At 49.0% G+C, this 22,824-nt stretch overlaps 5 protein-coding genes across 9 annotated transcripts; 3 read left to right on the top strand and 2 right to left on the bottom strand.

Moving 5' to 3' along the window:
- Nucleotides 1-67: 67 nt before the first annotated feature.
- On the top strand, nt 68-2,083 carry FOIG_00996 (uncharacterized protein). The gene is made up of 2 exons (XM_031197528.1): nt 68-148; nt 205-2,083. Exons 1-2 carry the CDS (start codon nt 132-134, stop codon nt 1,847-1,849), a joined length of 1,662 nt encoding a protein of 553 aa, XP_031073295.1. The 5' UTR covers nt 68-131; the 3' UTR covers nt 1,850-2,083.
- Nucleotides 198-6,267, bottom strand: FOIG_00997 (uncharacterized protein). Of its 4 annotated transcripts, XM_031197532.1 has the most exons (6): nt 5,014-6,267; nt 4,940-4,965; nt 4,817-4,884; nt 4,523-4,754; nt 1,756-4,470; nt 506-1,678 (listed from the first exon to the last, which is right to left on the bottom strand). In XM_031197532.1, the coding sequence occupies exons 1-5, from the start codon at nt 5,188-5,190 to the stop codon at nt 3,327-3,329; spliced, it is 1,647 nt and encodes a 548-aa protein (XP_031073299.1). In that variant the 5' UTR covers nt 5,191-6,267; the 3' UTR covers nt 506-1,678; nt 1,756-3,326. The 4 variants fall into 4 exon arrangements, with proteins under 4 accessions (XP_031073298.1, XP_031073296.1, XP_031073299.1 ...); XM_031197531.1 differs by having other exon boundaries at nt 198-4,470; XM_031197530.1 differs by having other exon boundaries at nt 4,940-6,267.
- A 6,112-nt stretch (nt 6,268-12,379) lies between these two features.
- On the top strand, nt 12,380-14,528 carry FOIG_00998 (uncharacterized protein; the record flags this gene model as incomplete). Of its 2 annotated transcripts, XM_031197534.1 has the most annotated exons (3): nt 12,380-13,237; nt 13,288-14,074; nt 14,107-14,528. In XM_031197534.1, exons 2-3 carry the CDS (start codon nt 14,005-14,007, stop codon nt 14,526-14,528), a joined length of 492 nt encoding a protein of 163 aa, XP_031073301.1. In that variant the 5' UTR covers nt 12,380-13,237; nt 13,288-14,004. The 2 variants fall into 2 exon arrangements, with proteins under 2 accessions (XP_031073301.1, XP_031073300.1); XM_031197533.1 differs by having other exon boundaries at nt 12,380-14,074.
- Nucleotides 14,529-17,451: 2,923 nt separating this feature from the next.
- Nucleotides 17,452-20,702, top strand: FOIG_00999 (uncharacterized protein). The gene is made up of 2 exons (XM_031197535.1): nt 17,452-18,537; nt 18,585-20,702. The coding sequence occupies exons 1-2, from the start codon at nt 17,523-17,525 to the stop codon at nt 20,612-20,614; spliced, it is 3,045 nt and encodes a 1,014-aa protein (XP_031073302.1). The 5' UTR covers nt 17,452-17,522; the 3' UTR covers nt 20,615-20,702.
- On the bottom strand, nt 18,677-22,018 carry FOIG_01000 (20S proteasome subunit alpha 7). The gene is made up of 3 exons (XM_031197536.1): nt 21,793-22,018; nt 21,479-21,703; nt 18,677-21,426 (listed from the first exon to the last, which is right to left on the bottom strand). Exons 1-3 carry the CDS (start codon nt 21,793-21,795, stop codon nt 20,767-20,769), a joined length of 888 nt encoding a protein of 295 aa, XP_031073303.1. The 5' UTR covers nt 21,796-22,018; the 3' UTR covers nt 18,677-20,766.
- Nucleotides 22,019-22,824: the final 806 nt, after the last annotated feature.

Genomic DNA, 22,824 nt, shown 5'->3' on the forward strand with positions numbered 1-22,824 from the left:
AGGCGCGCCGCATCCTCTTATCTTTCTTAAGCTCAACGCGCTTCTGTATGCACTTTCATCATAGCTTCTTCATCCATTGCTTGAGAGAGAAGTTATCGTGATAACCTCACTATACCACAACCACAACCAAGATGGCTGCACCAAAAATGTAGGTTACGATGCCAACTCACTACTCACTTGTACGGACTGACAATTCTCATGAAGTATTGTCTTGGGCAGCCTCAATGGCCAGCTTGAACCGGCGTTCAAGAAGCTAGCGACATTACACACCAAAAACAGCTTCTCCATGGCCATCCTCACTGGCGATGTCTTCAGCGCAACCCAAGACGATGACTCTGTGAATGCGCTTCTAGATGGGGCCATTGAAGTCCCTCTACCAACCTATTTCACCATTGGAACCCACCCACTCCCACCTCGTATTGCTGCTAAGGTTGAAGCCGAGGAGGAGATCTGCGAGAACCTACATTTCCTAGGCAAGCGCAGCATTACCAAGACATCTGATGGTGTGAGGATTGTCGTCTTGGGTGGCCAATTGGATGCCAACCTTATTGCAGGACTATCTAAGGAACAGCACCTCCCATTCCACACAGCGGATGACGCAAAGAGCCTGCGCGGCGCGAACAACGCTGATATTCTCCTGACGTCAATATGGCCAGCAAGTGTCTGGACTGGCTCTCAGGTTGCGCTCGGTCCCACAAGCCAAGCGTCACTCACCGTTTCGGACAACATTGCAGAACTATGTGCAGCGCTCAAACCGCGCTATCACTTAACAGCTTCACCAGAAGCCTTCTTCTACGAACGAGAGGCTTTCGTTCACCCCACCGAGAAGGAAACGGATGATACCTGCATCACTCGCTTCATTTCAATGGCCCCTTTCGGCAATGACGCCAAAGCAAAGTCTTTGTACGCTTTTAGTCTCAACAAAGGAGATGCTTCAGTACCCCCCGGCGCGACAGCCTCGCCGTTCAACCCTAAGACTAAGAAGCGTGCACCCAAGGATGATTCTTACAGCCGATACGGGGGCGATGATAACAACAGAGGTCATAGAGGCCGACGCCAGAAGCAGCGCCATCGGTCGCCACCTCCGGGTCCTGATCGATGTTACTTCTGTCTCTCCAATCCCAACCTATCGGCCCACATGTGCTGTAGTATCGGCGACGACGCCTACATCTCCACGGCCAAAGGTCCTTTGCCAACCTCGAACACATTTGCAGAGCAAGGCCTTGCCTTTCCAGGCCACTTGATCATCATTCCGCTACCACACAACCCTACAATACCTAGCATCGGTCCTGTCACTGATCCAGCAGGAGAAGCCGCAAAAACCTACAACGAAATGACACGATTCCGAGAAGCTGTTCAGGCTATGATTGCCTCCAAGAGCTCACACAAGCTCGGCGTCGTGACGTGGGAGATCAGCCGAGAGCGCAATGTTCACCTTATCTGGCAACTAATGCCTCTCGCAGCCGATCTCGTTCGCAAAGGCGTTGCGGAAGCCGCTTTCAAGGTCGAGGCGGAGAATCAGTCTCTTCCAGCATTCACCGCTCGGGAGCTCACGCTCGAACAGCAGGCCGAGTCAGGGGGTGACTTCTTCCGCGTATGGCTCTGGGCGGACGATGGCGAGGACCGTGTTAAGGGCAAAGCCCTCGTCATGCCTCTGCCCTCAGACATGCGCTTCGATCTTCAATTCGGACGTCGTGTGTTAGCTAAGCTTCTTGGTCTTGAAAGTCGCCTGGTATGGAAGGATTGTGAACAGACCGTTGAGGAGGAGACGAAAGACGTCGAGGCTTTTCGGGCGGCGTTCAAGGAATGGGATTTCACACTTCAAGAGGGTGAAGAAGCTGCCACTTGAGTTCTTCGGTTTTGTATACTATATCAGATGCATGGGCGGCGTTTAAAAGAAATGGGTTTTGGGTGAAATTTCTTCATTTAAGGGGCCGTTGTTTTTTCCCATCTGGTCTGAGAGGCTCTGAATAGCGATGCGTAATAGATGCCCGTCTTAGACGACTACGCAATACTGTATCGAGAAATTGACTCTTTGATCAAATAATACGGTGTGTCTGACTGACTAGAAGCCCTCGCAGCCATATGAACCAGCATTTGATGTCATGCCCTCTCGCGAAATCGCGACAAAACTCAATCACGTCAAGAAGCAGCACGTTAACTTTTAACTGTTTTGTCCCTCAATTTTCAGGTATCTAGCCAGGGGTACTCCTCAATGTCAAGTGATGCACAACTAGCAAAACCACTTTTCGCCAGCCATGTGCATCTTGCTGCTCCGCCAGCTAGATTTACAGAAAGTATCGCAGTATCAATCTTTCATGATACTGCGACATTGCGGCCTGTGCCTATTACGGACAGAACATAAATACATTCCAGGCCTGAGGGTGATATGTAATTCCCATCTTCCCAACATTTCTCTTGCGGGAAGGGTTTGTTTGAATATGTAGTGAAGAACAAAAAAAAAAGAGGTGAACCATTCCCGTTTTGTAAGGTCAGGGGGTATAGGTGCGACAATATGCGCAGATGGGATGTTATAGGTAGGTATCCATGATTCTAGGATACTGGTATCAAAAAGACTGTCGAATAGGGTACCGAGTGACAGATGCGAGTCAAGCTGTGCCTGGCCACGGTATGGCTTCTGTAAAAAGGGGTATTCTGTGTCCCCTAGGGTGAAGCCACTGAGAGGCCGAGACATCTGGTATCGAAATGTCTATTGCGAACAGCGCCACAGTCGTCGGGGAAAGCTTGTTCCCGAGACATGTTTTAGAAGCCAAAAATGCAAGTCCGGAAATCGCCAAAGCAGATGCAGTTGAGTGAAAAGAAAGGAAAGAATAATGCGCGCCCTAATGCAGAATGGGAGTAAGTTGGCTCCTTGGTGAATGAGGTTCCATCGTTGGACCATGTAAAGCGTGAAAAGTTGAAAACCATGAATGGGTCTGTCTGCTGATGCGTAAAACGTAGAAAAAGGAAAATAAGTCGATGAGTGAGAACTCGTGTCAGTGATCTAAAAGCGAAGAAGTCGTTGCGGTCGTGGTGGTGCTATGAGCATGAGAATGATTAATCGTAGTGAAGATTAGTTGAAAGGACAAGTTGTCGAAGCAGACCAAAGCATGTATTACTGGCTTTTGAAGCGCCGCGGTCGGATTGGCCGTTGGATTCATCAAAGTGGATGGGGTAGAATGAAGGGTCCCCTTGACAACATTGTTGGGAGGAGACGGTAGAGAGGAATGACCATAGACCAGAAGTAGCAGACAAGGTGAAACCAGCACCGATAGAGTCCAACTCTACCACGTGCAAAACAGACCAAGTCGTAAAGATCAAAACGTCTAATAAGAGGCCATACGGCGAGCATGTGATCGGTCGCCAATCATGGGGGAGGCACCAAGGAGGGAGATTGGTGCATGAAGATTTCGTGACTGAGGCCTGCTGGGAGCAGTTGGTGACTCGTCCACACAAGGCTCACGTTGGCCAAAAGCAAAAGTCGCGGCACGGCTGAGACCTTTACGAGATTTTAATCGGCCCATCTCGCGTTCGCAAGTGCGCTGGTGAGCCTCATCGGACATCTCAACGTATTCTTGAGGATAGCAACGGCCCCGGTGTTCAGTGAAGAAGCCCGAATATCCACCGTCTAGAATGTAGACTTCGGGATATGTAAGTTTGGGGTAGAATTCAGCATTCACAGTGCGGTCCTCAGATCGAACATGACGAGCCATCAGGGGGGCACGGTGGGCTGAGTACTCGCAGTGGAAGATGAGAAGCGTCCGTCCATCCATAGGAGTCTGGAAGAGCTGATTTGTGAGCAGGTCCTTATCATTGTAGTTGACAGCACCGTCAATGTGGCCACCCTCATACTCATACTCAAACCGGCAGTCGATCACAATCTTTTGGTCGAAGTGGGAGCTGTACTTGCCATCCAAGACGTCGACGAGTGTCTCTCGAGTGATGCGAGGAATGGTATCGGTGGGGTCTTCCAAGAGGAAATGGGGGAGGACGGGCTCTTGAGCCTCCTCCACATCCATAACCGATTGAAGCGCGGAGGAGGTGGTCTCCTCTCCCTCTGAATTGCTCTTCATTACGTCAGCGGGATGCTCGAACATGCTTAATGACCGACGGAACTGCTTTCGATTTCTGAGAAAGGGATTGGACTGTCGCCGGGAATGTGAGTTCATGGAAGGAGAGCCATTGCTGCGAGAGCATGCATTGAAGTTGAGGAATTGGGGTCTAGTGCGGCCGATAGAAAGACCAGGGCATGGGCTGTTGGCAGATGCGGGTCTGCGCTCCTGAGGTGGTGATGTCGACTCGAAACATTCGCTGAGAGACAGGTTGGAGCTGGTATGGTTCAGGCGAGAGCCAGCACCGAAGCGGAACGGAGGCAGCTCCGTGTCAGCCTGGCGACTCGGTACCGCCGTGGTACTGAAACCCTTCATCCGGGTTAGGGATGGTCTTCGTGGGACAGCTATTCTACGGTTTCTAAAAGACGTCAGTTGGAGTTCCAGGAGGAATGTGGGAATATGAGACTGACTCAGCCATGATGGGCTTGGGAGGTTCCAAGGAAGACTGCCGAGAGATAGGAGCCGGTGAATCAAGAACCATTTCATCGTCAGCGGCTGGTGTAGTCCCCGGAGTTGGAGAAGTTATCTCGAACTGGGTGAAGAAAGGTGTCTTGTGAGGCAGAGGTGATACCTCCATCAACTCCTTGAGCTCGGCCAGTGGGGCGGGCGACGAGGATGGCAATGGGGGAGTCGTGACTGAATCTGTAGGAGCATGCCAATTAGCCACGAGGTTCTGTGTTCTAGACCTTGTTGGTCTTGCTCACCGCGACCTTCCAAGCTGCCCATCATGCCAGCAGTGAAGAGTGCTCTTCTGGGAGTGGGGAACTGAGGACTGGGAGTATGTTAGCCAAGACACTGTAAACCGATTACCAGGCGCAGCAACAAACCTCGAATCGCTGTCAAGTCGGAAGTTCTGGGAAAGATCAGCAGCCAAACTCGCAGCGGGCGAGGAGCCTCGTACGTCCTTGACGTTGAAATAGTCTCCAGAATGCTTGTGCATTTGCTCGCGTAGACTCATGCTTGCAGATGTGACAGATGATGTAGAGTAATGAGGGTGCCCGCGAAAGACATCTCGACTACCCCAACTAGGGAGCATGGACGGGCGGTGTAACGCCGCCAGAGGTGAAGAGGCTTCCATTGTGAATGATGGTAATGAAGCAGCGGGACGATTCGAGGGAACCCGGGTTTAATCGAGTTCTGTCGAAGCACGTCAGCTACTAAGAGCTACTCGATATCGAAGACACGGCGATGGAGGACTGGAGAGGTAGTTCTGCAGTAAGTCAATGCTGCAGTAACACCTCTATAACGGTATCGAACGAGCGTCTGGGCAAATGCCTTGAAGCCAAGGTTTGTACAGATTGAATTGTATTAAAATCGACTCGTGGGCGAACCAAGTATTAGATGAATGATGGGAGATTAGCTCGTGGCGGGGTTTCGACGATAGCGTGTGACGGTCGTTATAATCGTTCGAATGACATTTGAAGGAGGGGCGAACAAGACTCGATAGAGACGTAATCGTGAATGCGTCCGACGACAGGGAGAGTCGTCGCCTTTACGATTATGAGGCGAAGAGTCAAGTTGAGTCGAGAAGACGTCGAGGTCTTGGTCTATCTCGAGAGGGATCGAGATGGTTAAGCTGAGCCAGACCAAGTGCCAAATTGACCAGGGGTGGGCGTTGCTGGGCGGATGGCAGAGGACTAGAGGACCAAATCGCACAGGTCTCAAATACGCACAGTACAGTACAGGCAATGCTAGTACCAAGGAAAAGATAAGGTTACTGAGTACCGTAATGCTAAAACTAGCACACCGAGACAGACAGAAAGCCTTTTTCCAAGAACGAGAATTGTATTTCCCCCGTGTTTCTTGTCTTTCAATGCTTTCCCCTTTTTTTTTTTTCTTTATATCGACCACTGGTGAGAACCTGTTCGATATCCGAGGGTGGGCTTCGAGTTCAAGCTAGTTAGTGCTGCTGTTGGCTGGATCGAAGAAGGACTGATATGGGGTCCAATTGATTGGAAGAACGAGCGGTTGTCTAAGTTGGATATAAAGATGGCTAGCCGTAACCGTATTTGCCTTCTGGAGAGACTGTCGGACGGGATGGGTGGGAAAGGGGAGCAAAGTGAAGATGTGAATGCGGGAGCTGAAGCCTTTTGAATGGATTCAACCAAGCCCAGTCCAGGCAAAGGCTTGTCTGGTTGGAGTTTTTTCCCAGGCGATTCCCACCAAGGTTGTTAGGGGTGATTTGGGAGCGTGCTGGGGCCTTGGGGTCGCTGGGGAGCACCGACTTACAGTGGAGTTTAGTGGACGAAAGCTGCACGCCCAGTGCAGTGAAGGGAGAGGTGTGAGGGTGTGAAAGGGGCGTGTCGAGCCAAGTCCACCAAGATCCCACATTGGATAGATGCCGTGCCTTCGGTGGGCACCTCACTTTCTCACTTGCACCTTCAGGGCCTCAAGGCAAGGCACAAGGTACCGGGCAGCACAACAGAGCTCCCGTAAGTCGTTTTGCGTCCTGCAGCAAAGGCCTGCACTGCTGAAGCAAATCACATCTCTCTCCAGTCCCCTCCCCAGCCGGTCTACTGCCCACTTACCAGGTATCTTTCGATTCTGAATGGACGTCGCCCCGGAGGACAGCGCGCGGTTGCTCAGCGGAGGTGGGGATGTCACCTTGGACCTTTGGGGCCATCCTTGTCCTGGATTCGTCTGGCGCTTAACAGAACAAGACCAGGGCATTATAGGCACTTTACGTAGTATGGTAAGGTCAAGAAGCACCTCAGTTAAGGTACCGTGCGGGAGCTTGTCCTTGGCCAAGGCAGGGCAGGGCAGAGCTATGCTATGCTTGTGAAGCTGTGCCTTGAATTGGATGATATGCAGTTGAATTTGGATGTTTTGCATCAAACTTGGTTCTGTCAGACTTTGCTAGATTGGCAGACGAGATAATCTTGTTTACTTTCCTTGAATAACCTTTGATAGCGTCTTGGGTAAGGTAAGGCATCCTGATTGACATTTGTGTCTTTCGACTCTGTCATGTGCATTCCCGGCTTCTAGAGCTTCCATTTACCATTATGGATCCATTGCACAGACATAAACGTCAGGGCAGTTCCAGTTCGCATAAAGAATACCACCCATAGAGTCATGATAAATTAAACAGTTGCCGATGAATACTCGACAAACTTCCATGACAGCGATAAACGCCATCTACTTGCTGGTATTGTCTCAAACTCATATCGCAAGAGATTCGACTCTTGGCTATTGATAGACTATCTCATCGTCTTTGTTCATCTCGATTTAGCACAGATATATCGACAAACTTGATCCCATTGCGTGAATGATCGACCGTTTATTTTCGACACCCATTCCCCTGGTCAGCCTTGACGCACGCAACACATCCAATCGATGGATATCTTACACAATTGCTCAATGCGTTTCTCTATGCCATCAGCCATGCACCGACCAACCGGGTTACATCATCCCCCTAGGATAAGAAGCGGTGAGGGCATCGACATGTGTAATAAAGTATACTTACACCCATGCGTCCTCCCGACCCGCGACGCTGGATATGTTAATTCAACAGCTGGATCCATGACCATGCGTCGTCCCAGTAACATGAATGAGAAGACAAGACAGGAGATGAGTTATCACGAGAATGGCGACAAGAAAAGGAGAATCAAATATTCCCAAAGCATGGATACCGCTGCCTGCATAAACGTTGAACAAAGAAACTCACCCTGCAGCTGAGACTTTGTTGAAGCCATATTGATGGGCAGTCTCAAAGAGATCAACCTCGAAAACAATCCACAATAAGCCACTACCTAAAAGGGTTCAAAGATAAAGTGGAGGTACATAGTATACTTCTCTGTTTCCGTAACAAAATGCCTGTTGCTCAATTAATCGAACGACGATATACAGTCAAACGCAGTGTTATCTATGGTAGATATCCGTTCTCTGGCTCTGAGCCAAACAGGTCTTTACACCAATCAAGACCCAGAAACACCACTTCTCAATCCGGAGCCTTTCCCAAGCCTCATGATGAAAGACTGAGCACTTAACTGTGATCAATCGAGCCTGTATTGCTGTGGCTTGTTGCAGCTTCTATGTCCTAGTGTCGTGCCAAAAATCACCGTCGCTTCGGGATTGGATAAACAACCTCGAGTTTGGACAACAATAAGTCAAGTCACGTCAGCTCTTTATCAGTTGTCGCTCCGCCAGAAACAGCGGCTCCAGTAGCGTGAGGAGCCTGATATAACTCAGACAAAGGAACCGTGAACGCCTCTTGTCTGAGAATCTCGATGCTCGTTGGCCACCAGGACCTCGGAACTACGACGTGCCTCCGCGACTCGGTTGAGACAGCGACAACGACAGTGACACTGGCGGTAGAGATTTAATATGGATGTGTAAGATGTGTCAGGTCGGAACGTAGAAACGAGTCAGATGAATAGAGTGATTTGTGAGTCGACTGTCCTACGGCTATGGGTACAGCTTCATTCTCACCGTGAGCTATCTCTCCCTGCGTAGGTAAATCTCCCTCCCTTAGGCAAGACCGCTGTCAAGTCCATAATAATTTCCATATTTCGTAACCAAACGTTCAATTCAGCATCTTTGTAATCACACTATCATGTCTGTGTCTCGGATGAAAAAAGTAAAAGGCCCCAACGTCTCCATTCTGTTGCTCCAATTCAAATGTCAAAATGTCGCCTCCCTTTCTTTGGTGCCGGATCTTTATTCTGTGCTAGGAATAGCACACAGCTTTGGCACCTTGGGCAGGCATTTCCCATACCGAAACTCGCACAATTGACAACCGTGCTGCTGGTCTTTATTCCGGGGATCTAGCATTGGAGCTCCAGCCGTACGTGCGTGCCTTGAGTGCCCTGAGGCATGACGTTAACCGCCCACTGGGATCTTGGTCCAAGTTACGTCCAACCGCCAAAACCGGTTCTTGTTGTTTTGAAAAACTGCCTCAACTGTAACAGAGCCGTTCTTCGACCCCTGGTCGACCTCGACTCTGCACTGGACATCTTGATATCCGTCCTTGTCATCTTTACAGCCCTGTCCGCTTGCCTCGTGTGCGCTGTTGTTTCAATACCTGGTCTATGCTTATGCTAAATGGGATGCTATGTTCACTTATGCTCAATGTGTTCATCATCGTGCCCCAGGAACTTAGCAGCCTCGGCGTCTCTCGGTTGCCTGGGCCCCCTGTCGTCAACTGGGGGTTGTTCCCTGTACTGGGTTCCTCAACTCTGAAGCCGCCGGCGCCCGTTGAACGCTCTTGAGAATGGTGCCTCTCGAGGCCTCGACCGTCTTTACTGAAGAGCATGTCCTTGTAGAGAATACTCCGCTAAGACCAGTGGCTACCGCTCAGGTTCAGGGCAAGAGTCAATCAAAGCGGCTCCGTGGACATGGAAAGAGGATGGAGCCATCTGTCTCTGTGAAAATTCAGGGTCCTTTTCTTCCTGTGAGACAGTCACACTTCGACTAGGGCCCTTGTTTAGAAACACAGAGGTTCCACAGCGAGCACGACGAATGACAATGGTGAATTGGCGCTTCAGAAGACTCAAAGCGATTCCCTATTCAGCCTGATTTGTCCTCTATTTGGTGAAAAGGGCAAATTCAAGCCATCGAGGCCCAGTGCAATTATCATGCGGAATCCTCCGAGAGACATATCCACATTCTCAGCATAATATGAATCGCGATGATTGACTCGACTGGACTGGGCTGAGTATTACATGACATGATGGTTCCTGAGTGAATGCAATGCAAGGCATTGTGAGTTGTGCAAGGTTACGATCAATTAACGCAGCGTTGTTGGGTCAGAAGCAAGATCCAACCCTTGTCTAGCCCGATGCTAGTGTCCAGATAGAGAAGTTGGAGACAAGCTACAGAGTGGATGAACAAGCGAGGTGGGGGTGAATAGAGAAGAGCCCAAAAAGGGCAGTTCATGCTTGCAATTGCAACTCAGCCTTCGTGTCGCCAACTTACATACATCCTCCATACATACGACTGACTTGCAGCAGGAATCAGGTACCCGAACTTCTCATCACTGAACAAGTCAGATATCCAATGCCTTGTAGCTTGCGGATAGGATCGGTACTGCATGAGCATTGCTCTGTTGCAAATTATCCAAGATTTAAATGCGGTTCGCAGATCAGTCCAACCCTGTCCTTGATTTTGCTGCAGATGCATACCTACCTATCGGACTTGATACCATCCAAAGATGATCGCAGTGCCTTTTCCGAAATATGCCCAGCTTCTGCAGAATGACAAGGGCTTCCAGACTTTCCATCGCAGGTATTTGACTTTACTCAATGTTGGTCCCCCACGTGTGCATGACAGCGCGAGGAATGCAGACAGTTGGGCGACAGCTATCATGTGAAACCTTCTGAAGACTCGATACTCGTATAGATTTTGAAAGGCTGGCCAAGGGACCGGACCCTTGAATTCCTTCGGGAGGCGTTTCGTTCCCGGGCTCTGAGTGCTGAGTCCAGTTTTGTGTGGACATCGGCTGATGGACAGCATTCTCCGACAATAGTCCCCGAGCAACTTGCATTGCTCTCTTCCAAGATGGGAACCAACACAGCCAGAACAGGTTATTTCGAGGTGGTATATTCAGAGCTATCGATGGCGACAGCACCTTAGCAGGTGTTATTTGCGCGGGGTCTCCGACGCCAAGGTCAGAAATCCTCTTACACCTAAAGTCAGACTGCTCACTACCAACACCAAGTCGTCCAATAGCAAGGCTGGAGCGCCATATGACGAACGAACCTGTTTGCTGATCGTGGCTCCTTCGCTTCACACCCTTGTTCAGTTTACAGCCTTGTGTTTCTGTATGAGTGCTCGTAGTTGGTATCAGGATGCGATCCATCTCTGCGTCTTGTCCTCGGCATTCAAAGGTCCGAAGCCTGTGGCCCCAGCGGGACGATCGCGGATCTTTGTTTCTTCGAGACGCTCGAGTCCATTGAGATGGTTTCTTTCTCTGGTTTCTTTGTAGTCTTTGTTGGTGTGCTAAAACTTTCACCCCACTAAAGATATGTTGATCGTTTAGACAATAAGAATTGACTTTAACCGATACGATTTTCAGCCATGCGCCATGATTGCTCAATTGACTCAAAGAAAAGGCTGAAAATTTTGCTTCTGATCGCTAAAGATGTAGAATACTAATTGCCGGTAGCCGCTGCCCCCTCCTCTCGAAACAAAGCTCTCAGTCAAACCATCACTATTGTCGTTAGCTCACATGGGCGTCACCTTTACTCTCACCAAGCACAGCCTCCGCTGCCAAGCTGATGCTATCGCTGACACTGCAGCAACCCTCCCTGTTCTTCACAAGGTTTACCAGGGTCCTTCCCTGCCGCCATGAAAGAATCATGTGAGGGGAAGCTGGAGTTGATGACATTCGGCGCAGTCTATGAGAAGCGCAACAGCATCAGCTGCGATTCACAGATGCCATTTTTGAAAGCCTTCCGAACAATCATAACAGATGGAGAAGTCTGACCCATAGTCATTGAATATGTATGAATAATCTCATATCTTCCAATGGAAAATTAACATCAACATCTTGAGACCGCGTCTTGACGCGATCAAAGAGAAGAAAAAAAAGCCAATTGTTTACTTCGAACCGCTTTTGGCATCAAGCTGTCTGTGTCCAACCCACACCATCCAGTTCTTCGGTTACATTGCATTGCATTGCATTGTTCGTACCTGGAAGATGTAGCTTTTTGAGTGCGCGGCTCCGACCTTGTGACTGAGGGCAACACGATATCCAGCGGCTCAGCTTTGAGAATTCAGCAATGGCCCTTGTCAATGTTGTATCGACACAACATCATCAGTTGATATCAGAATCAGAAACACAGCTTCAGCCTGGGTTATACACGAATCTTCAAGTTTCATAGTAACAGGCTCGACCCATTGGTCTCTCTGTACATGGCCTATGCTTGCTCGTTTCTTAGCTTCCATATATCAAACCACCTAAGGATGGAGACTCCATTCTTTCAGGTCAGTTCCCACCAGAAGTACAGTAACCGTTACGAATCTCCATCATGTTTGGTGGAGTTATGTCAATCGCTATATTTCTGCCTCTGTTCCCTGAACCTCACCAAGATTCAAAACTCGGCGGTCAATGCAGAATAATTCCCTCTTGCTTGATCGAAGCCTTCCCGACAGCGCGGGCTTGTTGGATCTTGTTCTCCGAGGGTACCACACTTGAAGTTTTTTTTTAGACTGTTACGAAGGTTCAATGGTGTCGCTGTTGAGTCAAAATCAATGGCGTGTTTTTAGTGACATGCGATGACGAGACACTGCCTGGGCTATTCTTCAGCCATCCTCATCAGCCTCGATCTGCCTTAGCGGTACCAAAACAAGCTGTGGCAGGTTTCTTAATCAATTCAAGATCGCCAATCTCGATTTCAGTCCCGACAAGACTGTCTCAATCAAGTCATCGCTCGACTTCATGGGCGGGGGATATTCCTGTTTAGTGGTGTCTAAAAGCCTCTCGAGGGATTATCAATGGCCAAAGCAAACAATAACACAGCTGAAAACCAGGTTTATCCTTTCATGCTATAACGAATTCGAGCAGACCTACATTAACCTCTGTCGCAGTATCGGGTCGACTTTTGACAGATTGACGGGCCGTTTGCACTCAATATGCCAATGCCTGCCAAATCAGTAAGTGCCCAGAGTTCGGATATTCTGGGACCTTGAACTTGGACAACCCGGCCAGGAAGACATGGCCCAAGTGCGCTGTACAATATCTTTATCGTCGATCCACGACCTTAATTCCCGATCCTCCCTCCTGGCACCGTCTCAAGATTCAACGTCATTCTTGGCCGTGACCGTCTTTCTCTTATTAAAACATCGTCATCGCACTGGAGTCGAGTTGGTATACGGATAGTGGTCAGAATAATTAACTGCGCAATCGGGTATTAACCGTCCCTTTAGGCCCAGTTTACGGTACGCACACTGCCGCTTGTCGAAGCCGAGCCTCATCGTAGGCCATTGCGCATGCCCAATGAAGATGGCTATCGAAGAACTTGCATTCCCTTGCATTGCGGCCCGTGGGTAAGCAGACTCGGAAGAGCCAAGAGCAGTGGCTTCGCAAGCTTTGAGTTCTCTCAATAGTCCACCTCTAGCTGCCACTTACCAGCCATCAAAGGCCGAGATGCCACGGCGTAGGCTAGTAGCTATACGGATACCTCACAGTATCATCTCGCCTTAGCTTTTATTGTTTACTTGATTGACATCTCCCCAGAGACGAATGACACTGCAGAAGCCGGGTTCCACGTTGTGGTGAGCTGCAGCCAAAACCCCATAATTTAGCAGAGACGCCCCCAGCGACCCAATCGCTTCGCATCAGTCGGTTAGTCCGCTGCTCGTCAGCTCTCCAGCTCGTCTGAGGATCCATTACCACCTCCTAATGTGGGATGGACTCACGGCTTAGACTCCACCACGTCACCCCTCCTCAAAGCCCTCCCGACGCTACCAGAGGCTCACCATCCCTGAGCCTTACCAGACTTCAACGCGAAAGCGTCTCCTGACCGTCGAATGAGGGGTAATCGCGACGATAAGTTCCCTCACCAATGTGATGGTGTGATGGCGCGTGCAGAATTCTGTTAGAGAATTGACATGGGCACAGAGAGTCGCGAGTGCTCGCTACGGCGCAGTTGCAATTACCATGCTCCCAGTTCCAACGTCGTGGGGTAATAAAGGATGATAATTGGCACCCGCTTTCCAAAGTAAACAAATAGGAAACGTGTCGCGTCTTCTTTTTCTTCTTTTTCTATGGGTCTAACGCGCCGTCACGTGTATTTTTGCTAGCAACTCTACTTCTGGCTTTCTTTCGCTTCATGAACGGACAGATGAGGTGGACATCCGATACTCCCGACCACTTTGTAGATTCCCCCAGATCTTGCTAACAATCTAGACAACCCAACTTACTCCTCAGCTTTGAATCGTTCCTAGCTTCGAAATGGCCTCACCATTGACGGACGCCAAACTTAGCCAATCTCTCCAATCTATTGTTGATAAGGATGAGATTCGTCTGTAATCTACAAATTTGTTCGTGACGCAGATCACAAGATCCGCCATCTGGTCCAATCTGTTTATCACCCAGATGCTATCGGCAATCATGGCTCGTTTAAGGGACCTGCGAAGGACTTCTACGATATAATGACTGCTGCTGATTCGACACGTGCTGTGCATCATCAGATCGGCCAGTCTTTGATCGAACTTGGACCAGATGGCACAACTGCAAGTGCTGAGACATACTGCACCGCCACAACAGTCAACGAGGCCGATGGCCAAGAGACCTCGATTACTTTCTTGGTCCGATACGTAGACCAATTCGAGAAGAGGGACGGATCATGGAAGATCTCGCACCGTTTTGTTGCCTTTGATGCCGTCTCAGACAAGGCTATTATGCAATACTTGCCGAAAGCCAACCTAGGCACTCGAGATGAGGAAGACTATTCTAGGAAGGTATTAAAAGACTGATGTGATCTGAGAGATCAAACTGCAGCTATTGCCATTAAGCCGGTAGACATAGACACCCTTCTTAGGTAGACACATTCATTCATCACAGTCACCATAGTAGTATCGTATTATGTTTCCTTCCTTTTCGTGCTCCTCTCTGCTTTAGTGGACCGACCCACACTCCTAGAATTTTGAAGCGCCAAGAGAGACCCTAGCGCAAACATCAAATCTACGATCCATATCTTAATTTGTTTTATTTTTTCTTTGTCGGCGACGACATGTCACAATAAGAAAAGGTGGCTTACCATATTCTGACGCCTCTTCTCCCTTTGTCACAATTTCTTTCTTTTTTTGGGGCCTCGACTAAGATATTCTGACTTTCTTCGTCTTTCAAGACTCCCTCTCTGGCCTGTCCCAGTCATTTTGTCTTCAAGCTGTCCCCAGCTTTGATCCTTGAATTGTTGCCCAGGCGATCTACGCTTGAGCTACGGTTGCTAGTACGAGCATCGACCAACATTCATTTTGGCACCTTCTAGTCCCTTTCTACGAGTCAACAGACTCATTTCCCGGTCCAGGAAGTTCATCAAGCCGGTTCTTGAAGTGAGGCTGTAGACTAAGACTTCGACTTCGACTTAGACATTGCATTACATTATATGTCTTGCTATGTCAGTGTTCCGCATACCATAGCTTCCAAGTTCCTGGCCCGTTATCCGAGCTTTACACACGTCACTACGTAGCATACAATGACATCTCCGTGTTTGCATTTATATGCTGAATTGGAATCTATAATATTATTAGTTCTGTCGTAAAATGCCGAAAGACCTAGCACCATGTCACTATGCTCAAGAGTGGGAGCCTCGATCTCCTGGTTCATGCCTTTGTCTTCTTCGTCAACGAATCCCAGTCAGACTTATACATGATTATTCATGCTTGGCATAGACAATTTGCACTATCACGGTTGTACACAGTCTTCTTATAAACCCCCTGCGTTAAGTGTCTCCATCTCTAGGTCTAGCTGTGGGTGAACACGTTCGCAGCTTGCCTTCCCAGAAGCACGGACACGACGGAAAGGCGGAAATGAAAAACAAGTCCAAGCTTTCCAACTTGGACTGAGACTGATGAGACTTCACTCCTCAGGATAAGGGAGTATACAGACAAGGTTTTATTTCTGAGGCGTTTACGAAAATTGCCATCTCCGGCCTGCCGCGACTCCTGAGAATTCGGAAGTCATTCTCATCATCCCGACCCATGACAGTGGTGAGTAGTTAGTGGATTAATCCATTTTTCTGCTGAAAAAGATCCAAGCGTTGGCGAAGTCATCTTGAACAAAGTTCCAAATACAGGGTAGCTCAGGGTCAAGATATTCAGGGTCCAGATGTTAGCTTCATCTTGAATAGCCAGAAGCGCAGACAATTTTTTTCATACGATGTGGGCTTAGCAATGTGCCCAATGGGCATGATCTTCAGCTACCCAGCGTAGTTGCCCGTAGCACAGCATGAGATATATCTATAGGCAGTGAGGTGGTCAGTCGTTGTACGAATGCAGACACCACATGGGTCGTTGCCTCATGTTGTTTGAGCACAGGGCAAACCTAACACAACGATATTGAGCTTCATGCTTCCATCCTGCAATGACCACGTGAAATAAGTGCCTCTACGAATCAGAATAAGCATCCACATGTTTCCCTACATTCAAGGGCACATCCTGTCAGCAAACGTTGTCCACTTGGAGTACAACGTGGTGCTCATCGATTTTAGATAATCCAGGCAAGAGGTCGTGGGCAAACAACTTCTAGCTCAGGAACACACGGCCTAGGTAATATCCGCTACTCAATGGATATAGAACAGGCATCTAAAGTTACTGAAGCTTAGTATTGAATTGATAAAAGCACATCTGTGTTAGACAGCATTTGCGAACATGCAAGGGTTGGATACACAACGGATGATATTGGACGAGCTTCGATTGAAGCCTGCATATACGTACTGTAGTCACGACAGTAACTCAGCAACCTATCAGTGAAACGCGACCTTGTTTCCACAACTGCGGCTGGAGCATGGATGCTGACTCTCGATATTTTGCGTCAACTCGGTAACCGTTGCTTTATACCTGGTTCTGCCCCTTCTACCGGGGCTGCGTTTTGACATTTGAAGACGCTCGCTTCTCGGTTGATATACCAGGTTCCATCAAGCTCCACAGCAAATGTCCGAATAGCGGAAATTGTACAGCAGAGCTTTCCAAGAAGCCACAATAGGAGTATACTTTTCCTCATAAAACGTGTATATACTTGAGTCTATCTGAGTATTCCAAGCTCCTATCCACGGATGATATTAGAGTCTTTCCAAACATAACCGCAGTTACGGAACATAAACTGATTATTATCATCCCTCCCAATGAATACATAAGAGATATGTCATTGATTTTCCATATACGTGTACTATAATTGATGAAAACTCACATCATTTTGTTATATCACTTTATTTTGTTATACCACTTACTTGTTCACTCTGATAATGAAATTCTACGAGATCTGTTCCAGCTCACAATTGACCCAAGGACTCTTGCTTCTCCTTTTCTCTATATCAGTTTATTGCACCCTTTATATGTACTATGTCTTCGGTTATGCTGTAGACACAATGTTGCCTCGACGGAACAGCTAGCGGAAAAGTATTGGCGCCCGATACTCAAGTATTTTACCTACGACTTCAAAAACATCTAAAAGAAGAAAAAGAAAAGAAAAAAAAAAAACTTTATAAATTTAGTAGTAAGATAGAAGATTGATAATAAATTTAGTATAATAAGAACAAGGCTGAGGGTAAAGTTTTTATGAAATTTCCTAAGATTATCATAATCTTTATCAAATCTGACACTATCAACGTGGGGTCGCGGGGACTTTTTGGCGGTCGCATCCGGCAGAACTGTCAAGTCCTGTAATTTTTCTTGCCCAGGTATCGCCAACAGGATCGCGATAGGTAAGGAATCTAGCAACAAATCTCCGAATCCCACGCGCGGCAAATCATGGGCAGCAAAAGGAAGCGCGGAGCCAAAGAAGGCACAAATGGCGCACAGAAAGCCCCCAAGCGCACAAAGAGCGACAACGAATCCGTCAGACCAAGCTCGAAGCCGGCATTCGATAAATCACCCTTCGTCGAGGCGCCAATTGGCGACGAGCGGAAACGAGAGGCTGGGCTTTATGATCTACTAGGGAGTGAGGATCCCGACGAGCGAATCGAGGCCGCCGATTGTATCGTTCCCAGCTTGCTTGCAGAGGGCGTTTCCGAGACTGTACTGCAACGGCACCTGGATCGTCGCCTATTCCGTGGACTTGCAAGTGGTCGCAATGCCTCGCGCCTTGGTTTCAGCCTCGTACTCACAGAAGTGCTCGGACAACTCTTCGGAGAGAAAAACCTTGCCGAGTCGAGATATCAGGGACTCACCTTTGAGAAGATCCTGGAAATATTGATTGAGAATACACAAGCCATCGGCAATCTCCCTGGGCAGGAGGAGAGGGACTTCGTTTTCGGGCGGCTTTTCGGAATTTTCGCTTTCGTTAGATCTGGGATCCTGTTCAGCGACATATCCCGATGGAACGCGGTCCTTGATCTCATTCTAGACCTTTCAAGCAGGAAGGTGTGGCTTCGACCACAATGCGGTTGGGTTATCGTCCAGTCCATCGAGCAGCTGAACAAGAAGCAAGCTGAGACTACACTGGAGAAGGTCGCTGAGGCCAATTTGGCCAAGACACCCGAAGGAGTAGCAATCTGGATCGCTGCCCAGACTCGATTCCCTGGTCTCAGGATCAAGCCTTGGCCGGTGCCTCTCCACAAGAACACTTTTGGCGATCTCGCTGCAATTCTGCGAGAAAGTTTCAAGGATTCTTTTGCTGATCAGTCAGAGCCTGGCCAGCAGATTAACTTCCCAGGCTGGTCTCCTCAATTGCACTACGTGTGGAGTATCCTCTTGGAACACTTTCTCGAGAAGGGAGAAGCTGGACTTGAGGATTTTAAGCAGTTCTGGACTCGTGTAGTAGATGGTGAGTTTTATGAAACCCTTGAAATAATCGTCACTGACATTTGCTAGACTCCCTTTTCTCTAAACGTGCCACAGAAGGCCAGAAATTCAGGGGATTTATGGTATTTCGAAAGATGCTCGAGGGCCTGTTTGAACTTCCTGCCCATATCGAGGTTCTCTTCAGCAAGAATCTCACCCTCTGCCTCATGAATCAAGCTTCCAAAGAGGATAGATATCTTCACCGAGCAGCGAACAAGGCCCTCAAAGCAATTGAGGCAACGACCTCGGCGCATCCGGCGACACTTGTTCCCATTCTCAAGGGTCTACTAGGCGAGAACGGAGCTTATAACTTTGACCAAAGAACAAATACCAAAACTGTCGACCAAATCTTGCAGAATATATCAGGAGAGACTGGCGAAGAGATACTGAAGATCATCCGAACCCCCCTCAGCACGATTGCTAAACAAGACACAAAGAAGGCTTCATCAACACTCCGAGTTTACGTGGACTATCTTTCAAAAATTCTCAATGCTTCGGCCTCGCCTACATCGGGAGAGTTCCAACAGACTGTATTCTCAGCTGCCCTACAAGAACTCTCTCAGCTGGCATACTCTCAACCCAAGAACATACCGGTAGATACGCTCACAGAAGGTGTTCGAGAGCTCTGCCGAACTCGTCTTGAGTCGTCATTCGCCAAGGTCAGCCGAAGAACAGAGGATTACGGCTCACTATGTCTTGCTGTGTCATCCATTGATCCCAACTCGGTGGCAATGACCGAAGAGATCAAGACAGCTGTCCAGGAGGCGTTGTCGAGGATGCAAAAGCTACTCAGGCGCAAGGCGGGAGACGACAGCGAGAAAAATCTTTTTCAGAGTATCGCGATGTTGCACGCCGTGTCTATCTTCCGACTCTACAACGAAGACCCAGATGCTATGGAGGTTCTCAACGACCTTGCCCAATGTTCCGACCGCCTTGAAAAGGGCAAGTCCGCAGAGAGCGAGGCCGGCACATCAGAGATTATCCTTGAGATCTTGTTGTCAATGGTTGTACGGCCTTCATCTCTCATGAGACAAGTTACGCAGCAAGTATTTGGTGCCTTCACACCACAGATCTCAGCTGCAGGTTTGGAGCTCTTGACCGGTCCCCTCACATCTGGCGAGAATACCAAAGGCCAGAAGGAATTGTTCAGCACCGGGGAGGATGAGATGGAGGTCGACGAGGATGAGGACGAAGAAGGAACAGATGCTGATGAGGAGGATAACTCGGATATCGAGATTGATTCTGATGTCGAGTTCATTGATATCAAGGAGACGAACGATGAAAGCGGAGAAGACGAAGAAGACGAAGAAGACGAAGAAGACGATGAGGACGAAGATGGAGAAAAAAGCAAAGGCGAATTCGACAGACCTGAGGACTTGGACAATGAACTCGAGAAGATCCTCAACAGCCATCGACTCGACAAGGACGTTAATGCCGAGTCATCAGACTCCGAGGGTGATATGTCTGACTCTGAAATGTTTGCCATCGACGAGCAGCTCGCAGCAGCTATCAAGCCACGCATTCAAGACCGCTCGAACGACTCCAAGAAGCAAAAGAAGGAGGCCAAGCAGTCAGTCCTCAATTTCAAGAACCGGATTCTTGATTTTATCGACATCTACGTTCGCAACGAGTCTCGCAGCCCTCTTTCGTTTACTCTTCTCTTACCCCTACTCGATCTGATGCGCACAACCAGCACAAAACCCCTTGCTGCCCGTGCGAGCAAGATTATTTCTAACTACCAAAAGGGCCTGAAGAAGGCCCGCAGTAACCGCCAAGAGGTCCAGATTCTTGAACCTGATGACATGCTAGACTTATTGCGTGAGATTCATAAGGCTGCCGGTCAGGATGACTCGCATGCATACGCAAAAGCGGCCAGTGCGGCGAGTCTAATCGTTGTGTCGGCCCTCGTCGCTGCGGACAAGAGCAAAATGGAGGATATTCTTGCTGTGTATAGCAAGACACAAGCGAGCTGCTTCTCTGGTGAGGTGAAGTTGCAGTCGTCCTTCATTGGTGACTGGCAAAACTGGTACCGAAATGCAATGCAGCAAGTTCGGAACTGATACCCTAATAGACATAATTCTCCCAGACAGATAGGATGAATCGAAACCAGTCACCCTGGGAGTAATTCGAATGCCTGCAGATGAACCATTAAATTCTAAGAGCTCGTCATCGTGATAGTACAGGTGCCTTGATTTTTCTTGACACAACTCGTCTAGTCCTCCATCTTATCATCCTTTGCACCCTCATCTTCGTCGTCGTCGTCGTCATCATCATCCTCGTCCTCAGCCTTTGCTAATCGCTCAGCCTCTTCCCGTAGCTCCTTTGGCACCTCAACGTGTCGTCCCTTGGTAGGGCCGTCAGGCCCACTGATCCAGGTCATCTCCAGCTCAAAATCCTTATCCTTGTTATCCTTCTGCGCAATGTAGATGATGCGCGCAGCCTGCTTCACAGCTTCCTCCAGAGTAATGTTACCAGCGGGTAGGTCAAGCTTCTCCAACTCAGCCTTGGCAGCCTGTCGACCCTTGCCTGTAGCCGCTCCGTAGTAACCCCAGTACATACCGCTGGGCTCGATCATGTAAAGGAAAGGACCGCCGTGCTTGCCCTCGATCTTGCCACCAGCGCCAACCTTGGGTCCTGAGCCAACCTCTCCATCGACGGGGGTCTCCTCGGGAGTGTCGTAGCCGCCCACGATGGCGGTGATGCCAAATGGTCGAACTGATCCGTACATGGTGTAGGCCTGGAGGTAGCCACCCATGCGGCTGGCAAGATCGGATGTGGGGATGGGGGTCTTGAAGTTCTGTCGCCAGCTCTGGGCCTCGTCGCGAGCGCGATCAACGAAGTGACGTCCATCAGGAACCATACCAGAAGATACCTGGTGAGATTAGTACGAGCTCATGCTAGCCATTGCAGGTAGGTCAACGTACAGCTCCGACATGGCTATCGATAGTTGCAATGCGCTTGTTGGCACCGGGTTTTAGGAGCTTGGATGAAACGACCTTCTCGATAGCTAGGACAACACCATCCTTAGCTCGAATACCGATCGAGGTACCGCCATTCTCTACTGCCTTGACTGCGTATTCGACCTGAAAGTTGCGTCCATCAGGGGAGAAGATGGAGTTGAGCAAATCGTAACCCGTGCCTATCGATGTCTATAGCGTGAAAGACAAGCTAGGTCAGCACTTGAAGCTGTCCCTCGATGACGACAATCAGGGTTGAGCGAGTGTAGAGGTTAGCTTACCATGATGTCTGAATTCTCTGATCAAGTGAAGTAGCGTGATCCGAAAGGCAAGAGAAGATGGGGTGAGAATTGGTGACGTGGAGGGGAACTGTGTTGTCGAGATGTTTGCGACGGCGTTGACTTGGAGCTTCCTTCACCTAGGCAGCCTGGAGCTGCGTGTTGCAGTTGAGGTAGGTAGGTACCTGCAAGGCTAGAGAATTGATGCCTGAGGTGTAAAAGGTATGTGCCACAACTAAGCGCCACGCTTCGCACGCCACATTTCAGCTCAGCCTTGAGAGGAGTGGCACACACGTGGCTGTGAAAGCGGGAGTGGCGGATCCCTCTAGCTCTTCCCGTGTAAATCGATCTCCCCTGCAGGAGGAGACCTTCATGGATTTGGGGTCTAGAACTGCACATCAAACATCCATGGATCGCATGCAGTGGACCAGTGGACTGAATCGACATAACATGATACTTTATTATAGCATGATATTTCTTTCACGAGATTTCTCTAATAGCCAGCCATATACACCACTCGTGGATACTTTTTAATACCTCATATCGTTTCTGTCCCCCGCAACTTTGACGCTTTGAAAGACTAAAGTAAAGTAGAAAGTGAGACCAGGCTAATATCGAGACCCAAGTCAAGCACGCCGTCAAGTTCGCATGTCTCTTGCCAAGGCAGGTAAGAGCTCATAGCGTCAACAGTTGAGGACCACAAAATACCACTATAAAACCTTAGGTACCTAGGCATGACTGTTTTGTTGCTGGCGGTGAGTCTCATGTGTGTTGGAGCCTAAGGGGAGCTGGTTAGGGCAGTGAATGATCCTGAGATTTCCATCTCATACTGCCTGTATTTTGATTCACATAATGACATGCACGGCCCAGAATGATTGAGAACGTGGCGAAACTGAGGAAACCACGTCAAAGGAGATGATTCGGAAACGGAATGCAACAGACGACCATCTCGGCGTTAGGCTAGAGCATAGGACAGCAATTAGTGTGTTATGGTCGCCTTGTGGCACAGGCTTATTGGGTCGCACAAGGTCAATA

Source organism: Fusarium odoratissimum (assembly GCF_000260195.1).
Source record: "Fusarium odoratissimum NRRL 54006 unplaced genomic scaffold supercont1.1, whole genome shotgun sequence".
Classification (NCBI taxonomy): Eukaryota; Fungi; Ascomycota; class Sordariomycetes; order Hypocreales; family Nectriaceae; genus Fusarium; species Fusarium odoratissimum.

Bases quoted from the DNA above. Each gene is read 5' to 3' on its own strand.
- FOIG_00997 (XM_031197529.1), bottom strand. From the start codon at position 5,190: ATGGAAGCCTCTTCACCTCTGGCGGCGTTACACCGCCCGTCCATGCTC. The intron at 4,885-4,939 runs GTTTGTTGCTGC...ACATACTCCCAG, and splicing joins CGACTTGACAGCGATTCGAG to TCCTCAGTTCCCCACTCCCA. The intron at 4,755-4,816 runs GTGAGCAAGACC...ATGCTCCTACAG, and splicing joins GGGCAGCTTGGAAGGTCGCG to ATTCAGTCACGACTCCCCCA.
- FOIG_00999 (XM_031197535.1), top strand. From the start codon at position 17,523: ATGGGCAGCAAAAGGAAGCGCGGAGCCAAAGAAGGCACAAATGGCGCA. The intron at 18,538-18,584 runs GTGAGTTTTATG...GACATTTGCTAG, and splicing joins CTGGACTCGTGTAGTAGATG to ACTCCCTTTTCTCTAAACGT.
- FOIG_01000 (XM_031197536.1), bottom strand. The intron at 21,427-21,478 runs GTACGTTGACCT...TAATCTCACCAG, and splicing joins TCGATAGCCATGTCGGAGCT to GTATCTTCTGGTATGGTTCC.